This window comes from Octopus sinensis, linkage group LG11 (genome assembly GCF_006345805.1).
Source record: "Octopus sinensis linkage group LG11, ASM634580v1, whole genome shotgun sequence".
NCBI classification, from domain to species: Eukaryota; Metazoa; Mollusca; class Cephalopoda; order Octopoda; family Octopodidae; genus Octopus; species Octopus sinensis.
Genome location: NC_043007.1, coordinates 36,114,089 through 36,138,328, shown reverse-complemented (window position 1 = coordinate 36,138,328; position 24,240 = coordinate 36,114,089). Strand labels below are relative to the sequence as shown.

Here is a 24,240-nt window from a genome sequence, read left to right as displayed (position 1 = left end):
TCTGTGTGTGTGTATGTGTGTCTTCTAGGATCTCGGGCATCCTCCATCCGATTGCGCTGAAATTTGATATGTAGATACCGACGGTATCAGGGTGTGTATAAGTCTTGAAAAAATTACAAAAATTGATTCCAGGTGAGAATGCGATCGATAAAGCCATGGGAAATCGTTTTAGTTTGGAATAGAAAAAAAGTCTATCTTTATTTCTTCTTTTGCTGGTGTCTCAAATTTAGGTTAGATCAGTGTTTCTCAAAGGGGAGACCTATGGGACGGTCAGGCAAGTCGTTTTGAGAAAATTTGGTTTAAATGTTTGACAACTCAGCACCGCCCATTGGACGGGGGAGCGATTTGCTTATATATATAATATATATATATATATATATATATATATATATATACACACACACACACACAGTAATCTCTCGCCATATCATAGTTCACCTATTATGGTTTATTATTTAAGCTTACGTTGATTTCTCTGTGGTGTTGTTTTGCATTTATAATAAAATATATACAAATTATAAAAATAATTAAAAAAATATATAGTACAGTACTGTTTCTACTTCGCAGATTTTCACCTTTTGTGGGGATGCAACACTTGTTGAGGGATTACTGTATATATATAAATATATATATGGTGGACTTGAAATTCCACCAACCAAATTCACTCACAAGACTTTGGTCAGCCCAAGGCTATAGTAGAAGACACTTGCCCAAGGTGTCATGCAGTGGGACTGAACTTGAAACCACATGGTTGAGAAGCAAACTAAAATTCGAAACAAAAAGTGACCACAACTAAAAGTGAAACAGACTAACAGTGGTGGTGGTGATGGTGGTAGCTGGAGTGCTGGCACAAATCAATTTAGAGAATGAGATACAATATGTAATACAAGTTAATTGGTTGTTGTTTTGTCCCAGGTCAGTCCGGATTGAGTAAATCTATGAATAAAAATCATTCCTGTTCTTATTCAATTGTTCTACATATTGGACTACCGCCAGGCTGGGGCACTGCTTTGAAAAAGCTTTTAATCAGTCATATCAATCATGGTAACTATTTTAAATCTCTTTTTACAAAGCCGCTCAAGCTCATACTCTCACTCTCTCCCTTTTCCCTTCACTCACCTTGTTATGTTTGCTAAATTGTAAGACTATAAGCAATGTCTCTGTGTATTCAGTTATTAACATTCCAAAACAGGACTGAAACTAGTTCAGCTGATTCCTCCTCTTCTCTCCAGAAAGGCATTTTATATAAAGGTAAGATGTTTACACCTATCAATACAATGTTGACTAAAATCTATACATATATATTCTGTGGGGAGTAAATGAGAATGAGTGTGTATTATATACGTGTGTGTGTATATTATATACACGTGTGTGTTATGTATGTGTGTGAGTATATGTGTGTGTATGTATATATATATATATATATAGGGAGAGTTTACAAAAAAAAACAAAAGACGAAGACAGGTGGTGTACAATATTAGTATAACTCTCAGGAATAGAAAAAGTCTTTTACGTTTCGAGCCTATGGTCTTCTACAGAAAGGGACACAGAGAAAACAAGGAGAGAAAAAAATGTGTGTAGTGGCTAAAGATCTATCATGGCGAATATATATATGTGCATGTATATATTTATATGTGTGGATGTGTATTTATAAATATATATATTTCAAATATCAGACTTGTACTTGTCAGACAAGCAATTTGATTTGAGACTGTATGTTGGAACTAAAACAGTTCCATTTGTAAGGGAATATTAATCATTAAAAGACTTAAATCCATTTCACAATGTCACAACAGTTGAAAACAATAAATTGGTGTGATACTTACCACTGGAAGTAGAAAAATGTTTGGCCAACCTTAAAAATAGAAAGAAAAAATAAACCTTTAAAAAAAACCTATGCTAGATCATTTTTTTAAAAAAATTTTTTACAAAATGCACACACTTTTAACTATATACATACATACATCATATATGTGTGCGTGTGTGTGTGTACACACACACACACACACATTAGGTCATCCTATAAACAATGCAGTTTTTTTATACTTTTAATTTTCAGAATTAAGATAAAATTCTTTTTTAATCTAAAATATACTCTCCTTCATTTTCTACAATGTTTTTCCATCTATATAGTAGACTTGCAAGGCCCCTCTTCCAAAATTCACTTGTGCATGATGAAAAACACTCCTCCAGTACTGTTCTGACCTCATCTACAAAGTTCATACTTTTTCTGTCCAAATGATTTTGATGACTGCGGAATAAATGATCATCAAATGGGGCAATGTCCAGCAAATATGGTGTGTGGGGCATCATTTCCCATTCAAAATGCTCCAGCCTTTGGAATGACATCCTCACTGTATGAGGCAAAACATTATCCTGATGGAAGAACACCTTTTGTCTTGAAATGAAAGATGGTTATTTTTCTTCTAGTACTGACTTAAGCCGCTCAAGTTGCTCACAATAGATCACCTTTGTATTCGTTTGGTTTGGGTTTAAAAGTTCAAAGTGGACTAAACCTTTCATAACCCACCAAAAAGATAACACCTTATGTGGGTGAAGACCTTTTTTAGCCTGAGGTACCAGTGTTTCTCCTTTCCCTACTAACTGTCTTCAGCACTTGACATTTTGATAGTGAATCCATTTCTCATCACCAGTCACTATTCGATCCAAAAAAGGTTCATTCATGAGACAATACAGCAAAGAAGAGCACACATTCACTCTCTGCAGGTGATTAGACTCGAAAAGTTGGTAAGGAACCCATTGACCTAATTTGCTGACTTTTCCAATGGCATGCAGGTGTCGATGAATGGTTGAATGACCAAATCCAAGCTTCTCTACTAGTTCCTCAACAGTTATGATGGGATTTTGTTCTACCAGGATTTGCAAGACATCCTCATCAAGCACTAAAGATCTTCCAGGATGAGGTTTGTCTTCTAGGCTGTAGTTTCTGGCTTGGAATTTCTGGAACCACTATTGACACTGGCTTACGCTTATTGATAAATCCCCATATACTGCATTAATATTCCTTGCATTTTCTGTTGTGTTGTTGCCTTTATTAAATTCATAAAGCAAAATATGCCAAATATGCTCTTTTGTTACTTCTATACGCTTTGAAATAACTGTTAAAATCAAACTGCACTCTTCAAAACTTGCACTAAGAATAAGTACAAAGTAGAATTACTAACTGCTTTTATAGCAAGTTGATGCAAGTAGTTTATCCCGTCCCCTACTGACCTTTAGTTCATGCAATTGAAAAATCCACATTATTTATGGGATGACCCAACATGCATGCACACACACACACACACACACATAACAAAAACAACATAGATGTCACGTGCAAGCACGCATGACCTAATAGCATGTACCATGTACTTTTGCTAATTATTTTAGGTGCTTACGTGGTTGTGAGCTGTGATAGATACTTTATCAGCCTTCACACTCCTTGATCCAGCAGAACACTGAGGATGTGACAGCTGAAAGGCTAGACTGCTATAGCAGCTGTCAACTGGTATTCGGTTTCATCTGAGAAAACTGAAGCAATGTGAAATTAAGTGCCTTGCTCAAAGACATTCCACCTGCTCCACGAATTGAACTTGCAAAAATACAATTATGATGAGTTCAAGAGCTTAAACCCTATTTCACACAATGCCATCAAATAAGGTATCTTCTTAACCACACAATTGTGCGTACATTACAATAAACAAGCATGCATGCTTTTTATTGTTATCATAGGTTTCCACCCTCTGAGTTGTCCTAGGGCTAATCAGCACCAGACCAAATACTGCAATAGACTACAGCAGACCATTTCATGCCATACTTCGGAGGGCTTTTCTACATGTTCAATCTCCTGCAAGAACTAGCAGCCAAATCGCCCTGAAATTAGGACTTAGCATTTTGAGGAAGGAAGATCACATTAAATAATGTAACCCAAGACATGCAATGCCCAGAAGAAGGACAGAGTAGCCATGGAAAAAATGCCCTTGATCATAGGTCTGCTCAGTCAGGATTGACCAGAGGTTAAAACAACAACACCATAAACAAGCTAAAACATTACTTACTGAGTACAAAGATATGTAGAGCAGCCAAAGGAAGCTATATTCTACACTGTTCCGGAAAGACTTCATCACCATACACAGGAATGACAAGAGAATACCCAGTAGGCACAGCAGGTCCATTCCTGTCTCTCGGGTGAGCCCAATGAAGGGCATCAGCCGCAGCAGAGTGAATTCCCCTTGGAAGAAATCCACAACTGAATTGACCTCTATAAAATAGATAGATAAATAAATGAGTGATACACAGAGAGAGAGATAAAGATAGTTAGATAGTTAAAAAGAAAGAGAGATAAGGGAAAGCTAGAAAGAGAAAGATATACAGAGAGCTATACAGCAAGCTAGAGAGTTGGAGAAAAAGTCAGAGTGAGAGACAGAGAAAGAGAGATATACAGAGAGGTTGAGTAAGACAGACAGATATACAAATACAGATATGTATGCACATATGTACAAGCTTCTTTCAGTTTTTATCTAGCAAATATACTCACAAGGCATTGGTCAGTCCAGAGCTACAGCAGAAGATGCTTTCCCAAGGTGTTATGCAGTGGAACTGAACTCAACATAGTTTAGAAACAAGCTTCTTACCCATACAGCTATGCTTGTTTCTAAGTTTCCAGATTATAAACCTTAACCTTAAGAAATCAAAATACATACATTAGTAGTCTAATGGATTAGAGAATTTCTACTCCCAGTTTAGAAATAAAGGCTCAAGTTTGAATCAAATATAGGTAAGAGGACAGAAACATGGTCAGCATTGATGGTACAAGGTGGGGCAGTGTCTATGTGGTTATCCAATAGGTCAATAAGTACCTGAAATAATTTGAGCATTAAGTGTGCTGAATTATTAGCAAACTGAGTCTGAAAGAGCATGGTAACTTAATGCTAAAACTTACTAATTTCCAACCAAATGCCAAAGCATAAACTAGTATTCACCAAATAAAGATTTCACATTAAATATGACTGAATTTTTATTGCTCTTTATCAATTTTGTTATGTATTTTTATGAAATTTCTTTAAATATTTCTTAAGTGATAATGATACAAAAAGAATGAATTATTGTTTTTAAATCGAAAAATTTTTCATTAAATTATATTCTTTAATTTTATCTAAAAAAATGTTCTTAATGGGGGCAACAAGTTATCAACGATTCCCTAAAGGGGTCAGTAGTATAAGAAGTTTGCTGACTCCTGATAAAGGGCCTCTGTTGGTCAAGTTTAACTACAAATCTGCCCATACATGTGCAAGCCTGGATGAGATTATTTGAGGAAGACTGACAAATGCTTCTATATACAAAGTCTCTCTTCTCCAGGCTACCAATGTTTATCCAAGAGAAAGGCCACTGGTTTGAGCCAATACAGCTTGGATCTAGTGTTATCATGGCTATTGCTACCAGAACATAAAGAATAGGAGCAGATTTCACGAAGCACTTAAATATTTAAAGGTGAAGGCTTAGTTGTTGCTTGAGTATAAATCATAAGGAGGAAAGATGTTACTAGACGTGCAGATAGCCTCTTCTTTAATATCTATACTTGTGTAACAACACAACCTTCATGTTTCATCAACAGTTAACGACCATTTTCCATGCTAGCATGGGTTGAACGGCTTGATAGAAAGTGGCAAGGTTAGGGGCTGCACCAGGTTCCATAGTCTGTCTGGGGTTGGTTTCTATAACTGGATGCTCTTTCTCATGCCAACCACTTTACAGAGTGTACTGGTTGTTTTTACATGGCCCCATCACCAACGCATTTTATGTGGCACCAGCACCAGTGCTTTTTACGTGGCACCAGCACCGGTGCCTTTTACATGGCACCAGCCCCTTTTACATGGCACCAACCACAGACTGGTGTTCCTTTCAGAACAAAGAATTGTAATCTCAATCACATACATGTCATAAAAACCAGGATAAACTCTGGCCTATTGAGCCTGTGGAAACATAACAGATCTTAGACACAATCCAATGTTCAAAGAACCCTGCTATTTCACTAACTTCCCAGTACTGTCTATGCATCTAGGAATAAGATATCTGATGACAAATGAAATGAAATCAATCAAATTGTAGCATAGTTGTAAATATTAAAGCATCTATTCATCTCTAAAGATATGTTATTAGTCTGAACAATTGCTGTTCTATTGATTCATATGGTGCTTCTTTTAATCTTTTATTTATTTCAGTCAGTTGTGTATTTTATTGATCCCTATGGGTGTTAGGAAGGTTGGAATCACATGAATTTGAACCAATTAATATCTTGGATTGAGCATTCCTTACTGCTATTGCACTAGAGGTCCAGAACATTATACCAAAAAAATGAGCTAACACAAACAATGGACTATTCACTATATGCCATAATAAAAAGCAAGAATATGTTCTTGCTGGCAGAGTGCCTCCACTCACTCATGTAAATTTCTGTGTCACTCACAAAGCTTTGTAAACTACTACTATACCAATTTTGTTTTTGTATGAATTTCAACTATATATGTATATATACATATGCATATATATATATATATTGGCACTCGAGCCCCGTGCTAGTAGGGTGCCAAGAGCACCATCCGAGTATGATTGTTGCCAGAGTGGCTAACTGGCTTCCATGCCGGTGGCATGTAAAAGACACCATTAGAGCGTTGTCGTTACCAGCATCGCCTTACTGGCACCTGTGCCGGTGGCATGTGTAAAAAGATTCAAGCGAGGTCATTGCCAGTACCACCTGACTGGCCCTCTGCCAGTGGCACGTAAAAGCACCCACTACACTCTTGGAGTGGTTGGCAATAGGAAGGGCATCCAGCTGCAGAAACTCTGCAAGATCAAGATCGGAGCCTGATGCAGCCATCTGGTTCGCTAGCTCTCAGTCAAATTGTCCAACCCATGCTAGCATGGAAAGTGGACGTTAAACGATGATGATGATGATAAGAGCCATTCTTTTCAGCAAGAGGCAACAGTGTCTCAACTGGCTACATTAACTTTGTGATGCAAAAGAAATACTGGACTCATTCTTATACAAGTATTCACAAACATAGACAATGGACGGACAAATATAGTCACAAGCATGAAAATGTTATAAGAAGTTAGCTTCCCAATCACATGGTTCTAGGTTCAGTCCCACTGGATGGCACCTTGGGCATGTTCTACTATAGCCTTGAACTGACCAAAGCCCTGTGAGTAGATTTGGCAAATGGAAACTGAAATAAGTCCATTGTGTGCGTGTGGGTGTGTGTTTGTCCCCCACCACCAACTGACCACTGGTATTGTTGTATCTAAAAACCTGTAATTTAGTAGTTTGGCGAAAGAGACCAGCAGCATAAATACTAAACTTTAAAAAAAAAAAAGAAAAATCACTACTGGGGTTGATTTGTGCAACTATAATTCTTCAAGGTATGCCCCAGCATGGCCACAGTAATGACTGTAACCAGAACAAGAGAAAAGATACATCAGCCTTATGCATGGTTTCTGCTTAGCAGATTTCATCCAGCTAGCACTGGTTGAACCAAGAGTAAAGCAGAAAACACTTATCCGAAGTGCTATGCAGTGGGACCAAGCGTAGAAGTATACCTGATTCTATTGCGACTATTTTGAAAAAATTGTCAAAAGAAAAGTTTGGTGATTTACCTTTGAGCTTAACAACTCTGGCTGGTAGAATTCCATTGTCTCCCAAAAGACCTACAATAAAAAAAGGAAAGCAAGCATTTAGTGAGATATCAATAATTAAAAGAAAATTATTAAATAATTAAAACAGCCCCAACATGGCAATCGTTCAACAACTGAAACAAATAAAGAATAATGGAATATCATCATCATCGTTTAACATCCGCTTTCCATGCTAGCATGGGTTGGACGATTTAACTGAGGACTGGCGAACCAGATGGCTGCACCAGGCTCCAATCTGATCTGGCAGAGTTTCTACAGCTGGATGCTCTTCCTAATACCAACCACTCCGAGAGTGTAGTGGGTGCTTTTACATGCCAGTCAGGCAGTACTGGCAATGGCCACGAATAAAAGAGTAAAATTGTTTTCTTTTTTATTAGTTAATTAACAGCTAATTTAGGCACCAAGTTACCAATTTTGAAAGGAAGAGGTTAGTCAATACCATTTATCGTCAGTGTATTTCATTGATCCTGGAGGAATAAAAAGCAAAGCTGACCTGGATGGGATTTGAACTCAAAACATTAAAACTGAGTCGTTATTTATCCCCAGATCAGCTCTGATCAAATAGATCCTTGATCAAAGGCATTCTTCCCATGACCATCCCATCTTCTTTATGGAATCACATCAAGCAACATATCCCTTATTTGTGATTTGAGAAAGATTTAACTGCCATTCTAGCAGGCTGAGCAACCACACAGTGGCTCTTTCTCAATGGTTTGTACAGCATTGGCTTTTTGTTCCTGTATGTCAGTGTTCAAATCCCACTAGGATCATCAATATTATTGTCAGAGTTGCCATCTCTTGCTATTTAGCCCCAGGTCAGCTCTAACCAAGCATACCAATAGACATGCATATGAGAGAGAGAGAGAGAGGAGAGAGAGAGAGAGAGAGAGTGTGTGTGTGTGTGTGTGTGTGTGTGTGTGTGTGTGTGTGTGTGTGTGTGTGTGTGTGTGTGTGTGTGTGTGTGTGTGTGTGTGTGTGTGTGTGTGTGTGTGTGTGTGTGTGTGTGTGTGTGTGTGTGTGTGTGTGTGTGTGTGTTATGAGCATCTGCAATTTCCATTTACCAATCATCACAAGGATCAATGAGGGAGTCTCCATATAGTCATTTTGGTTTACTAGGAATACCAGCCAAATCTCCCTCAAATGACAACCTATAGGTCTGAATAGTGTGGCAAACATTGAATAATAAAAAATGTGACTGTCATGGTTGGAATGCCTTACGTCACACATCACAGCTGACCAACAGCTAAACAACAATCACACAATATAAAATAAATAAGAACTGAAGCAATGATATGGCTATGTGGTTAAGAAGTTTGTTTTTGAATTCAACTCCACTCAGCAGTATTTTGGGTAAATGCACTCTACTATAGCTGCAGGCCGACCAAAGCCTTGAGTGGATTTGATTGATGGAAACTGAAAGAAGCCCATCGCATGTGGTTGTACATGAGCATCACTGGCATACAAGTGATGTTGGTTTGTTTCTAGTCTTCTATGAAAAGCATGCCTGGCTATGGGGAAATATTTATTACCTTACTTGGAAATAGGGGAGCAGCATTGCTGATACAAAGACACCTGGCTGTAGAAAATCTGCCTCAACAAATTCCATCTGACCCATGCTAGCATGGAAACATGGATGATAAACTGATGACATTGAGGAACAAGGAGAATTAAACCAAGTTGCTCATCCCAAAATATGTACTGTACAAACGCTAGAAATCATTATGTATAATGATGAGTAACGTGGCAAGCTGGCAGAATCATAAACATGCTTGGTGAAATGCTTAGTGGCACTTCACCTATCTGTGCATTCTGAGTTCAAATTCTGCTGTGGTTGACTTTGCCTTTTATCCTTTCAGGGTTGATAAATTAAGTACCAGTCGAGAAGGCGGCGAGCTAGTAGAATCGTTAGCACGCCTGGCAAAATGCTTAACAGTATTTCATCTGCCATTACGCTCTGAGTTCAAATTCTGCCAAGGTTGACTTTGCCTTTCATCCTTTCGGGGTCGATAAATTAAGTACCAGTTTCATACTGGGGATCGATATAATCGACTTAATCCATTTCTCTGTCCTTGTTTGTCCCCTCTATGTTTAGCCCCTTGTGGGTAATAAAGAAATAGGTATTTCATCTGCCATTACGCTCTGAGTTCAAATTCTGCCGAGGTTGACTTTGCCTTTCATCCTTTCAGGGTCGATAAATTAAGTACCAGTTACGTACTGGGGTCGATGTAATCGACTTAATCTCTTTGTCTGTCCTTGTTTGTCCCCTCTATGTTTAGCCCCTTGTGGCCAATAAAGAAATAAAATTAAGTACCAGTCGAGTACTGGGGTCGATCTAGTCATCTTTCCCCCTCCTCTAAAATTTCAGGTCATGTGCTTTAGTAGAAACGATTACGCATAATGGTTAACTTTAGATCACAGTCATATACATCAGCACAATTCTACAACAACCCAATGCAACCACGAGCCACCTTATTTAACTAGCCTTGGTTAACATTAACAGATGCTGACATCATCTACTTCAGGATATGTAAAGAGGAGACAGAAACACATAGTGAGCAAACCTTAGGGTAAACATTCTGGTTCCATTACACGTTATGCTAGCAGCCCTGCTGCACCACTATTCAATCTATTTATAATCCCATAAAAAAACGAAGAAAAAAACCAAAAAAAAACCCCCACATCATGTGGTGGTGGTGGTGGTGGGGGGGGATATATTGCCTGCAGCAGTATTTTGTTTCAAACAGAGCAAGAAGCAAATGTATTTTTTTTCGCTTTCAGCTGTTGATTCTAAGCCTGAATTCCACACATGCTGTAAAACAGCAATGTAACATAGCAATCTACACATTATCCGACTACTAGCATATATAAGATTTTCTACTCTGAGACATGTGTTAGTGCTATACACATATGAGTAGTGTAGTTAGCATGAAGTATTGTCTCAACTATATAAATACTTTTAATTATATGGTGATTACTCCAGCTTCACAGACGACTGCCATCTTCTTGTACTTCCTCACCGTCAGTAGCATTTCTGGCTTTTCATTCATGACCTCTCAAATGACTATTCAATCCCATTGCAGATCTGCGTGGCTTGAAGCATTAGCGATAGACAAAAGTTGTACCTTACTGTACACATCCAACTAGTCAGGTCTGCATATGTCACCACTCTTCCATTCCCATAGATCTTTCAGGAGATGGAATGACAAAGAAAGTCTTCCTAAAAAAGACATGTGTATGTCATCATCATCATTTAACGTCCGCTTTCCATGCTGGCATGGGTTGGACGGTTTGACAGGAGCTGGCTAGGCAGAAGCCTGCACCATGCTTTCCTGTCGGTTTTGGCATGGTTTTTACAGCTGGATACACTTCCTAACACCAAACACTCTGCAGAGTGGACTGAGTGCTTTTTACATGGTACCAGTACAGGCAAGGTCAGTTTTGGCATATTTTTACAGCTGAATGCCCTTCCAAATACCAAGTACTCTGCAGAGTGGACTGAGTGCTTTTTACATGGTACCAGTACAGGCAAGGTCAGTTTTGGCATATTTTTACAGCTGAATGCCCTTCCTAACACCAAACACTCTGCAGAGTGGACTGAGTGCTTTTTACATGGTACCAGTACAGGCAAGGTCAGTTTTGGCATATTTTTACAACTGCATGCCCTTCCAAACAACAACCACTTTACAGTGTTGACTGGATGCTTTTTACATTGCATCAGCACTGACAGAGTCACCACGTAACTTACCAAACAAAGATCCAATGAGAGAGGATGTGGCATTGAAAGTGATCTTGTGCCAGATGATGAAAGGTTATAGTGTGATGGAGAGACAGAAACAGGTGTCTTGTTATAGAGGTAATACACGGTTACTCAGTCAGAGAGAGAGACAGAGTGAACAAGATTGAGGCCAGTAACGGGTGTGTTGCTGTAGAGGAGGTACATGGTTAACTAGTCTGAGGGACAGAGCAAGAGGAAGAAAGTAGAAGAGAGCAAGAGAGAGAGAGAGTGGAAGAGAGCGAGAGAGAGAGAGAGAGCAAAAGAGAGAGAGTGGAAGAGAGCAAAAGAGAGAGAGTGGAAGAGAGCAAGAAAGAAAGAGAGAGTGGAAGAGAGCAAAAGAGAGAGTGAAAGAGAGCAAAAGAGAGAGAGTGAAAGAGAGCAAAAGAGAGAGAGTGAAAGAGAGCAAGAGAGAGAGAGTGTGTGGAAGGAAGCAAGAGAAAGAGAGAGAGTGAAAGGAAGCAAGAGAAAGAGAGAGAGTGAAAGGAAGCAAGAGAAAGAGAGAGAGAGTGAAAGGAAGCAAGAGAAAGAGAGAGAGAGTGGAAGGAAGCAAGAGAAAGAGAGAGAGAGAGTGGAAGGGAACAAGAGAAAGAGAGAGACTGGAAGAGAGCAAGAGCAAGGAAAGAAGGATAGAACGAGAGAAAGAGAGAGGGTGTAAGAGAGAGAAAACACTTGAACAATATGAGTACCACTCTCTGGGGTTCTGCGGTGGGTACCTAGTGACAGGCTGATGTGAAATGACCAGTAATCACACGGAACCACAGGTTTTACATCCGGATGTATCTCTCTTAAAAGGATGCTGTGACAACAGCTAGGGATCCCTCACTTCTGCAGGGTTTGACTTTCATGCCCTGACACCCACCAAGGGTATTTCTGCATCTCTGTGTTGAGACAGATTGACACCTCATATGCTAATTAAGCCATAGCTGGGAACCTGACATGTGTTACTACTCAGGGTTTAGAGCAGACCTGGGAACAACAGTGGCTAAGGAGTAGTTCCACGTTCCTTGAAACCTTGAAATTCCTGAACAAGTGCCCCACTACTAGGCACTACCAGATGTAATTTAAAGTCAGACCCAGGAGATGTATATTTATATACACGCATGCACACATCCAAATGTGTGTATATATATATTTCTTTACTACCCACAAGGGGCTAAACACAGAGGGGACAAACAAGGACAGACAAAGGGATTAAGTCGATTACATCGACCCCAGTGCGTAACTGGTACTTAATTTATCGACCCCGAAAGGATGAAAGGCAAAGTCGACCTCGGCGGAATTTGAACTCGGAACATACCGGCAGACGAAATACGGCTATGCATTTCGCCCGGCGTGCTAACGTTTCTGCCAGCTCACCGCCTTATACTGTATATATATATATATATATATATATATATATATATGCACACACATAAACACTATATATATATATATATATATGTGTGTATATATATATATATGCACACACACAAACACTATAAAAGCAACAAAATGTAAACTAGAATAACTACAATAATACATAAGTAAAACAATTCCCAACCTGCGGAACTTAAGCTACTCAACTTACCACTAATTATTATCAGTATAATTATTATACCTGCTAATTACACGAGCTACAATTATATATATATATACCAGCTGGCCCTGTTCTGTAAAAAATGACGGCTAATTGTAATATTTTATATATGAATAAGGTACATAATAATCACAGATACAAACATTCACATACTTCCCTTGTACACATACACACATATACTCAGAGTTGAAATGCTGTTTGATTTTTCTTTTCAGCATTGAATGTTCACCATCCCATTTCCATTGTGCACACACACAAATATTCACATATATACTCGCACAGAGTTGAAATGCTGATTTTTTTTTCAACCCTTCCTTCGATATTCATCGTGATGGAGAAAAATAAAAGATACACGACATGCTCTTTGACACTTCCTTTCTCTTATTGCTATTACTTTCTCTCACTCTCACTACTTCTTCATAGAATTACTATTTTCTCTCCTCTCAGCTTCACTTATACTACTCTTTCTCCTACTTCATCCTACTCTGTGATTTTGGACAAAATATATATATACTAGCAGTATTGCCCGGCATTGCTCTGGTTTGTTTCAACCCTTTAGAATTGGAATTTTTGAAAAGTAAAACTTTTGCATTATGTAGCTTGTTATTCTCTTTAAGTGAACATTTTCCTGGTTGAAATACACTGAAAAATGGCAACACAGCAGTAAAAAAATCGTAAAAAATAGGGATTTTCATAGAAAAAGAAGCACCTTTTTGATGTAAATAATTTTTGGTGTTAACATGGTCCGATTTGAATTTTTTCTTCTACGGAAGGAAGAGCAAGCCTTCTTCTATCATACTTTCAATTTTGGTCAACTTGTGGTACAGGGACTCGGAGAAGATAGTGTTAGTTGAAGGCTACCAAACCTGCCATACACAGACAACTTCAGCTTTATATATAGAGAGAGATTTGTACACACAAATATATAAAAACACTGCACTCATTATTATATTAGGAAATATATATAGTAAAGAGGAAGTGTTAGCTAGCGTACTAAAACACATCTATATATAAATATATCTTGCCACAACGACAATCCTATGGTATTTCCTCCTAGCTCATGTCTTTCCTGCAGGAGTTGACTTTCAAAAGTTCAAGAGAAGCATTGATGGTATCAAAAACCACGGGTCCACCAAAGTCATGTGCGCTGCCTCTTCATCTAAACCCATCATCATTATCATCTTTTCTGTTTCGTTTTCATTTATTTATATTTTTTTTTATTTTATTTTATCTAGTTTCAGCTCACAAGCTGTGGCCATGCTGGGGCACCGCCATATATTAATTTTTTTTTTTAAACCACACTAATATCAGTTAGGAGGAACTTGTTTAGGCAGACTTTCTCATGGCTGATTCTGGTCCTCACATGACGAAAGGGGTGAGATGATGGAACTATGGGGAAGCCTATAAACCAGAGAATGTAAACACTGCCTTTTCTTTAAGCAGTGTTAACACAGTAGGCATGGAAAGAACACACACACATGCACACATGTGTGTGTGGGGGGCATCTTATCTTCCACTATAGCGCTCGGCTGACAAATATCTTATGAGTGAATTTGGTAGACAGAAACTGTGTGGAAGCTGGCAGAAATGTTAGCATACCGGGCGAAATGCTTAGCAATATTTTGTCTGTCTTTGCAGTTCAAATTCCACCGAGGTCGACTTTGCCTTTCATCCTTTCGGGGTTGATAAATTAAGTACCAGTTAAGCACTGGGGTTGATGTAATCGACTTCATCCCTTTGTCCTTGTTTGTCCCCTCTATGTTTAGCCCCTTGTGGGAAATAAAGAAAAAAGAAACCGTGTGGAGGCTGTTGTGTGTGTGTGCGTGTTTACACACACACATGTATACACATGTACACATACACACATGTACACACACACACACATGTACACACACACACATGTACACATACACACATGTACACACACACATGTACACACACACATGTACACACACACATGTACACATACACACACGCACACACACATGCACAAACACATTTCTCAATTTCCATTTACCAATTCTGCTCAGAAGGAATCAGTCAACCTGAGGCTTTGTGAAAAATTCTTGAAAATCCATCTGATACAAGTTCAAACACTAAAAAACATCAGTGATTACAACAGTGATTATCGTCTTTCCTGCAAAGTCATTTTAACTGTTGAACCGTGTGTGGATCTTGGGAGAGCAACAAACAGTTGTCCACGTGTTAATTTATCTGTTCTTCCGAACAGATCTGTTTCACTGAATGAAAGACATTTAAGATTTATCAGCTTTCATTGTGAAAAAAATATTCAATCTGATACTTGTAATCATATAAGAGTGAATGCAGCATGGCATCAGAGGGTCATAGCATATTCTTAGCACATGACTGGTTTTCTATAAAATTCGACTTCTGTAACAATGTGGCCTTCATTCAAGCATTCACATAAATTGTTTATATCTACTTGTATTTCATTAACCTGGTTTAAATTTTAGAATATCATAACAATCATTTTCCTTCAAGTTTAACCCTTTAGTGTTCACATTATTCCACCAAAATTAATCTTTTTTTATCCACATTGTTTTGAACTAATCATCTTGTAGCTATGAGATTTTGATGAAGTAGCTGTTAATTTTTAAAACGATATTGTAGGGTTGGTCTGAGAGACCAGATATGGCCAGTTTGAACATAAAACAGGCAGAATACTTTTGGCCAGATATGGCCGGTTTAAATGCTAAAGGGTTAACCCTTTAACATTCAAATCAGCAATATCCAGCGAAAATATTTAACCTGTCTTATGTTGAAACTGGTCAGATCCAGATTCTCACTTCAATCCCAAAATGTCATTCTAAAATAAACAATCACATCACTGAAATCACAAAGCTATGAAATAATGCATGATTAATTCAAAACAATGAACAACCATTATATTAAAGTATATAAGTATTTATATATATATATATATATATTAAAGTAGGAGTGAGAAGTGGGCAGTACTCCAAAGTTTTAGCCATTTAAAAATTCCATTCAGCTATGTTGCTCCTCAACAGCAAGAAACCTGTTCTGGTCCCTTCTTTCAGACTTCAACCTGGGAAGCTGTACCAAAGCAGATACTGTAGTTCAATGTAGTCCTTGGACCCAGCAAACTTTGTCAAACCATTCAACCCATACCAACATGGGAAGATGGACATTAAAAGATGATGATAATATATTCATCTTTGGATGATACTTTTCTAAGAGATTAGTCCACCATCAAATAAATAATTTCCTCATTTAGAGAATCAACATTACTGGTAAAGATAGATGGCATGTTTTTACAACTATTGTGCCATGTCATGGCAGAGTGACACAAATACAGGTGCACACACACACAAAAACCATATAGAGAATGGACTTCTTTTTGATTCTCTGTGTCAAATCCAATTCACAAGGCTTTGGTTATCCTGGGCCTGTGGCAGAAGACACTTTCTCAAGGTATCACACACTGGGATTTAATTTGAAATTACAATGCCATCTATCTTTACCAGTAATGTTGATTCTCTAAATGAGGAAATTATTTCTGTGAAATTGGCAGGATTCAGTCTACCACGAAAACTTGATTTATAATTTTATATTTATTCAATGCAATCTCAATAACATTTGGACATGCAATCCTGCCAATCAGAGTCTACCAATTCATTCTGCTCCACAGTTCAATAATACAAAACAGAAGTGGTCAACCAGAATTGGTTCTATCAATTCTATGGTTGCATATTCATGATAGTTTCAATTTTATCATTCTCATCCAAAATGAAGAATGAATCCTAACTCTGTTGAGAATAACAGCTCTGCTAGTTTTCTTCAAAAGCAGAGGTCATTATCATCATCAATCATCATTATTTAACATCTACATTTCCAAGCATCCATGGGTCAAATGGAGTTTTACTGAGGAAGATTTTCTATGACTGGATGCCCTTCCTGTCACCAACCCTCACCTGTTTCCAAGCAAGTTAATATTTCCTCATGGCTAGACATGTTTTCCATGGAAGACTAGAAATTAGCAACATTGTTAGTATGAGAGAGCTGCTCATTTGCAAGCATCACATAGTTTCAAAGCAAAGGTATTGTTTTTGTTGTTTGTACCTTCTCGAGCCATGCCTGGCTCATAAGGGCTGGTTTCCCGGTTTCTTGGTGTATAGGTTCCCCACCTGGATGGGACACCGGTCCGTCGCAGGTGAGCTGCAAGATGCAGGAGGAAAGAGTGAGAGAAAGTTGTGGCGAAAGAGTCAGCAGAAGTTCGCCATTACCTTTTGCCGGAGCCGCGTGGAGCTTAGGTGTTTCGCTCATAAACACACACATTGTCTGGTCTGAGATTCGAACCCACAATCCCTCGACCGCGAGTCCGCTGCTCTTACCACTAGGCCATGTGCCTCCACAAAGCAAAGGTATACACATACACAATGAGCTTTTTCCAGTTTCCTTCTCTCAGTTGCACTCACAGAGCCTTGGTCAGTCTGAGGCTAAAGTAGAAGACACCTGCCCAAGATGCCATGAATTAGGACTGAATCAAAGACCACATGGTTAGGAAACAAGCTTCTTAACCACAAAGCTTTGCCTGTGCCTAGTGTTTGCTAAAAATTACCTAGATACACTATGAGCTTGCTACCAAGGCATTAAAAACCAACAGCTCCATAGACAAACTAGTAAAAACAATTTAACAGTATGGCTTTATTTGTAGTACTTCATTTTAACATAAAGCACCAAAGACAATAACAATCACCAGGTTGCTATTAATAGCAATTCTGTAAGCAGTATTGCTGTCAATAGAAATTGCTACATGGAAAAGTTGAATGGGTTGTAGAACCACTTTTGCAAAACAATACAACCAGTCTTGTAGATGCAAGAGTGAGAACTGGTTGATTGAAATATGCTTCTACAAACTCGATAAGTGTTCAATGGAAATATCTCTTTCCGGAGTTGCAAAGCCTCTTTAACAAAGAAAATATTTGAATTAGGGTTATAGCTTGATATGGCATCAATTAAAGTGTGAAAAGCATGTTGCTGCACTTGGGTCAATGTTTATTATTTTGAATTCTTTTTTTTACTGTTGGCTTCACTTCTCTGCAGGCTGATGTTGGTGGTAATGGCGGCATGCATTTGATAGACAAACCAGCAATCAGCTAATGAAGAGAAGTTCCATTTCGGAACCATGAAATTAACAAACTGGTGAATGATTTTTGTTATTAACAACTTGGTGTTTTTGAAGAAAATCCCAACAGATTAGAGATATCATTAACCCTTTTGTTATATTTCTGCTGAAATGCACTGCCTTTGTTCCTATTAATTTTGAAAATAATGACATGTACTAACTTAGCATATGTCTGAACTGATGCCACTAATTTATAAAAAAGTGATTAGTACATTCACCGATGTCGCAGAAAAGCAGGCTGTAATGAATTCAGAATACATAATTGAAACAGTATCAAATTACAAAAGCCATCTGTATATCACCCTTGAAATGTATGATGTTGTGGGTTTTGTCAGCAAGGAAATTTCTTCTTAGACACCAGAGTGCTTCTGATGATGATATTATCTGGTAGCAACATAGCATTGTGAGTCATTAACCCTTTCGTTACCAACCTGGCTGAAACCGGCTCTGGCTCTGAGTACAAATGTTTTGTTTTCATTCACGGAGTGGTTGGCGTTAGGAAGGGCATCCAGCTGTAGAAACACTGCCAGATCAGACTGGAGCCTGGTGCAGCCTCCTGGCTTCCCAGACCCTGGTCAAACCATCCAACCTGTGCTAGCATGGAAAACGGACGTTAAACAATGATGATGAAGTTTTGAATTAAAATCTTCGATCAAACCTTAGTCACAATTTATGTTCCTAACACTAGCTGAATGATAACTAAGTTATTTTACTAAATTCTTTGTTATATTCTAAGTAATAATTGAAAGAAACACAGAGCATCTCAAAATAAATACAGTAATGAAAGGGTTAATTCTTTAGCATTTAAACCAGCCATATTCCGGCCCAAATATTCTTCCCATTTTATGTTCAAGCCAGTCAGATCCAACCTTTCACATCAATGCTACAATGTCGTTCTTAAAATAAACAATCACACCGTTTACATCTGGAAACAGTGAGATAATGTAGGACCGATTCAAAAGAATGTAAATGAATAAGCATTAACATTTGAAAGAATAATCTGAATGCTAAAGGGTTAATGTGCAATTTCATGTAGATGTAAGGAACAGATCTAGCTTTCCCATGATGGTGAATAAATACTCTAGTCTTGGAAAATCTTTTTCTAGAACTCGAGTCTTCCACTGAATGGAAACGGAAGTACAACATAGCTGCTAGAAATATAGCTATTTGAGATGTCTCACAGTACTTGATAACATTTTTCTCTTAGTACCGACTAATTCTTTCAAACTCATTGGTGCTTTCCTTCTCCGGCTATTATCAATGCACTCTCAGGATAATCTTCCTTCCAACCAAAATATTTCAAAAATCATTGATTTGATTCATCATTCTGTATGCATAATACATCACATTATTTATTTATATATATATAAATATAATCTAATAATACACAATTTTTATGATTTTAGTCCAATGACTAAAAGCATAAAAGACTATGCATATTTTATTACATAAATAACTCCCCTCATTTTCCTTTCACCTTTTCTGAGCTGGCTTCGGTCAAATTGCTTTGAAAAGAACCATTCTATCAATAAACCATTCACTCAACTGTGAAGTAGGAAATATTACCTAGCAACCTCCAGCTTCACTGAACAAAACTAATAATTTGTATTGTATTGTGTGTGTCCAGTATCACACACCATATTCAATAATCATCATTATCATGACTGATTCAATATCCTTTTAATGTTGTCCAAATTCAGAAAAATTTAACAAAAAAAAAAAAAAAAGGAAAAAACAGATCCGTGCTTTTTTTTTTTTTCATGTGAAAGACAGAAACTAGCAGATCCACCCATCCACATATCTTATAGCTTTGTAATCCATCATAAGCTTACAGAGAGTTGACACTCGACTCTGGTTTTACATCGTTTCTACAAAAATGGATGCCAGGATTGCCTTCCTAAAGACACAATCCATCAAGTTGAACCATGGAACCACTAGACCAGAGGTTCTCAACGTGAGCAGTACTGCCCCTAAGGTGGCACTATGCATGTCAAAGGGGGCATTAAACTTTAGGGGTGATGGGGGCAGTGAGATAACAACATACCAAATTTAATATATACTCTTACACTTTTACTTGTTTCAGTCATTTGACTGCGGCCATGCTGGAGCACCACCTTTAGTTGAGCAAATCGACCCCAGGACTTATTCTTTGTAAGCCTAGTACTTATTCTATCGGTCTCTTTTGCCGAACTGCTAAGTTACGGGGACGTAAACACACCAACATCAGTTGTCAAGCGATGTTGGGGGGACAAACACACACATATATACGACGGGTTTCTTTCAGTTTCCGTCTACCAAATCCACTCACAAGGCTTTAGTTGGCCTGAGGCTATAGTAGAAGACACTTGCCCAAGGTGCCACGCAGTGGGACTGAACCCAGAACCATGTGGTTGGTAAGCAAGCTACTTACCACACATAACTATATTTTACATGATAAAATTAGTAATGGTCATTAAAACAAGAGCTCACCAGGAAAGCCATTAAATTGTAATGTACAAAGTAAATTCACAACTCTTTTCTTTATTAATATTTTTATGATTTCACTGTTAAAAGCTTATAAAACCCAATTTTAGAATATAATTTATAAATGACCATCCTTGTTAAGTTAGTTTAGCCATGATACCTCAGTCAGTACTTAGATAGCACTAGACATAACAACTACTTAAAAGGATGTGGGATGGCTACAAGAAAAAATGGTTAAGAACCACTGCACAAGACAGTCACTTATTATTCTTTCAAATGTTAATGCTTATTCATTCACATTCTTTTGAATCAGTCCTGCATTATCTCACTGCTTCCAGATGTAAATATAGCAACCAAATATCCCTAAAATCATACCCTGCTATATTGAAGCAGAGGACACATTAAATAATGTAGTTAGTGCGGAACATCTCTAAAAACAAATAGGATAATCACAGCTGAACACATCTTTGATCAAGGATTAACAACGACAGTGATGTAGTCAATTGCAGAGTAACTCTCAAATAGGCCTGGAACCTTAAGTGACTTGGTTCAATGTAGAATTAAGTATTCTATCCACTCTAACAGAAAAATGTCTTTAGTGGAATTGAATTTACAAACCATAAGCAGATAGGTAGATGGGCAGGAAAGTAGCTTCAAAACCATATACACTACTCAACTTCATTAATCTTCAATCAGCAAAATCATTTGAGCATCAGTCAACAGCACCTTCAGATATTTATTCTGGTAATATACATTCCAAGTTCAAATCCCATCCCACCAAGATCAACTGTTATCTTTCATCCTCACAAAGCACCAGCCTGGTGTAACATATTGGCAGAATTATTAGTGTTGAATATTATACTTTGTGGTATTTTTGCAGGCTCTTTATGTTCTGAGTTCAAATCCTGCTGAGGTAAATCTTACTTTTTATCATTCCACGGATGAAAAACTAAAGTACTTATCCAGGAGAGTAAACAGACAGAATTGTTAGATGATTGGACAAAACACTTTATGGTATTTATTTTTTAGCTATTTACATTCAAAATAGCCAGGTCTAGGAAACATGTTCATTTATAGCTGACATTATATCTTGTCAGAAATATTCCGAGGAAGGAAACAGGATGGAAGGTATGACAAGTACAAAGCACTTGTCAAGGAAGTAACCAAAAGGTTATTCATGTATTTGATAACAACTGTCAGTTTGTTTATGTTCCTATAACTTACCGATTCAGCAAAAGGACTAATAGAATAAGTACCAGAATTTCAAAAATAAGTATTGGAGTCAATTTGTTTGACAAAATCCTTCAAGGTGGCACCAGCATGGCCGCAGACCAATGAAACAAGTAAAAGATAAAAAGTGTTCCTCAAAAGACAATGCTGATAGCTCAGGAACATTGCGAAGTGCTTGGTAGTGCATTAGGAACTTATATGAAACTTACAGAACATAATTACCTCTGCCTCAGTGAAGACAGAGGTATTGTTTTCAGTCATGTTTGTTTGTTTGTGGACAAGATATCTCATGAACCGCTGGATGGATTTGGATGAAACTTTCAGGGATGTTTGACCTCATAACTGGCACAAACTGATTAGATTTTGGGATTGATCCGATACTAGACAAGGATTCTGGATTATTTTTCCTGTTTTTTTTTAACTTAATTTTTGAGAGCGGTTGGGTTCATTTTTAGTATTCTCATTTGTGAGAGCAGTCGAGTTTATTTCAGATATTCTCATTTCAAAAATCCTCTCTGGCTAATTGTTGAGAGGACGTTGGTGTTGCCTGGGCTGAGGTTTGCACTGAGTGCTCTTGCTATAATTACAATTGTTTCTACTTTCGGTACAAGACCAGTAAATTTTAGGGAAGGGGATTAGTCACTGATTCCAGTATTTTACTCTTAATTATTTTCTGAATCCTAAAAGGACATCATATTTTCTGGCATACTAGCTGAAATTTTCCAACTAAAATTTACAGCTGAAAAAGCTAGGATGACTCATGCACCAAGATGATTTTCGAAAACCAAAAATTCCATGGGAAATGCAGCACAATTTGGAAAGATAGTGTTGATGATTAAACTATATACTTTATCAACTTGAATGCCAAAAAAAAAAAAAAATCAATAAAGAGTTAAGTCAACTTCAGCAGGATTTGAATACAGAATTCTGAGTTTGAACACATACAAGGCATTTTGTCCAATGAGCCAATGATTCTGTCAATAATTTTGTCAATAATGATTCTGTCAAAAGAGTTAAATTAGGAATCATCACCATCTTTTAATGTTTGTTTTCCATGCTGGCATGGGTTGGATGGTTTGATAGGAGCTGGCCAGTGGCAATGGCTGGATGCCTTTCCTAATGCCAACCACTAAACAGAGTGTACTGAAAGCTTTTTACATGGCACCAGCATGGGTGCTTTTCATGTAACACTGACACGGGTCTCCTTTATGTGACGCTGACACGAGCGTCATTCACGTGGCACTAGCACGGGTTTCCTTTACGTGGCGCCAGCACGGGTGTCATTTACATGGCACAGGCACAGGTGCCATTTAAGTGGCATCAGCATGGGTTCCCTTTATGTAGAACCAGAATGGGTGCCCTTTACATGACACCAGTACATGTGCTCTTTATGTGTCACCAGCATGGGTGCTTTTTATGTGGTATATATATATATATATATATATATATATATGGGAACTTCAGTCGTAATTTCAAATTAAATTCCAGTGTGTGACACCTTGGGCAAGTGTCTTCTACCACAAGCCCAGGACAACCAAAGCCTTGTGACAGAGAGAATCATAAAGAAGTCCATCCTGTATATGGGTTTGTGTGTGTGTGTGTGTGTGTGTGTGTGTATTTGTGTCACCCTGTCTTGACATGGCACAATAGTTGTAAAAACAAGCGTCAGTGTCATACAAGTGGTTTCATTCTGTGAAAACATGTCAGCCATAGGAAACTATTACTTTGCTTCGGAAACAGGTTGGGGACATGAAGGGCATCCAGCCATAGAAAAATCTATTTAAACAAATTCCATTTGACCTTTGCAAGCACAGAACAATAAATGTTAAAACACTGGTGATGATAATATAACTATACATTTTGCTATAAAGAAAAAAATTAAAATAAAAAAGGGAAAAGTCTCATATAAACCAACAGTTTGCTACTACACCGTCTGTTTCTGTTGAATTTACATAATCTGGTTAATTCTAAATACAACGAAAATATAAATATAAATTCAGATAATCCTTGAAAAAAAAAAATTAATCAACAAGCTGATCAGACATCTTAAAGATATTGATTTCTTCCTTAGGCATAAGGTTGATAATTTCATAAAATTTTTTTTTTTTTGTCTCTCAAGGTGAAGTACAGCCATTAGATGGCATTGCAGTATTATTTTTGTTCAGTCTCTCTCTGGCCTACATTAAGTGAAATCTATAATAGGTGTTCAAGTCATGAACATCCTATTTGTTTCACCCCCACCTCACCTTGCTCAGACATTGTGTAATCGGAACTAAATTTATCCAATATGTCCATCTGTTGTTACAACAACTAGTAGTGGTTCGAGAGGGAGAT

At 37.8% G+C, this 24,240-nt stretch overlaps 1 protein-coding gene across 6 annotated transcripts in view; it reads right to left on the bottom strand.

The window, feature by feature from the left end:
- LOC115217534 (lipase maturation factor 2) overlaps window positions 1-24,240 on the bottom strand; it is a 101,405-nt gene that overhangs the window by 55,412 nt on the left and 21,753 nt on the right. For all 6 annotated transcript variants that reach the window (XR_005001241.1, XM_036507343.1, XM_029787260.2 and 3 more), the window contains exons 2-4: window positions 7,657-7,707; window positions 4,062-4,264; window positions 1,827-1,855 (exon numbers count right to left, since the gene is read on the bottom strand). Coding sequence is in view for 5 of the 6 variants with exons in the window: in XM_036507343.1 (XP_036363236.1) it covers window positions 1,827-1,855; window positions 4,062-4,264; window positions 7,657-7,707 (283 nt within the window). In the remaining variant the exon portion in view is untranslated. The remainder of the gene's footprint in view (window positions 1-1,826; window positions 1,856-4,061; window positions 4,265-7,656; window positions 7,708-24,240) is intronic.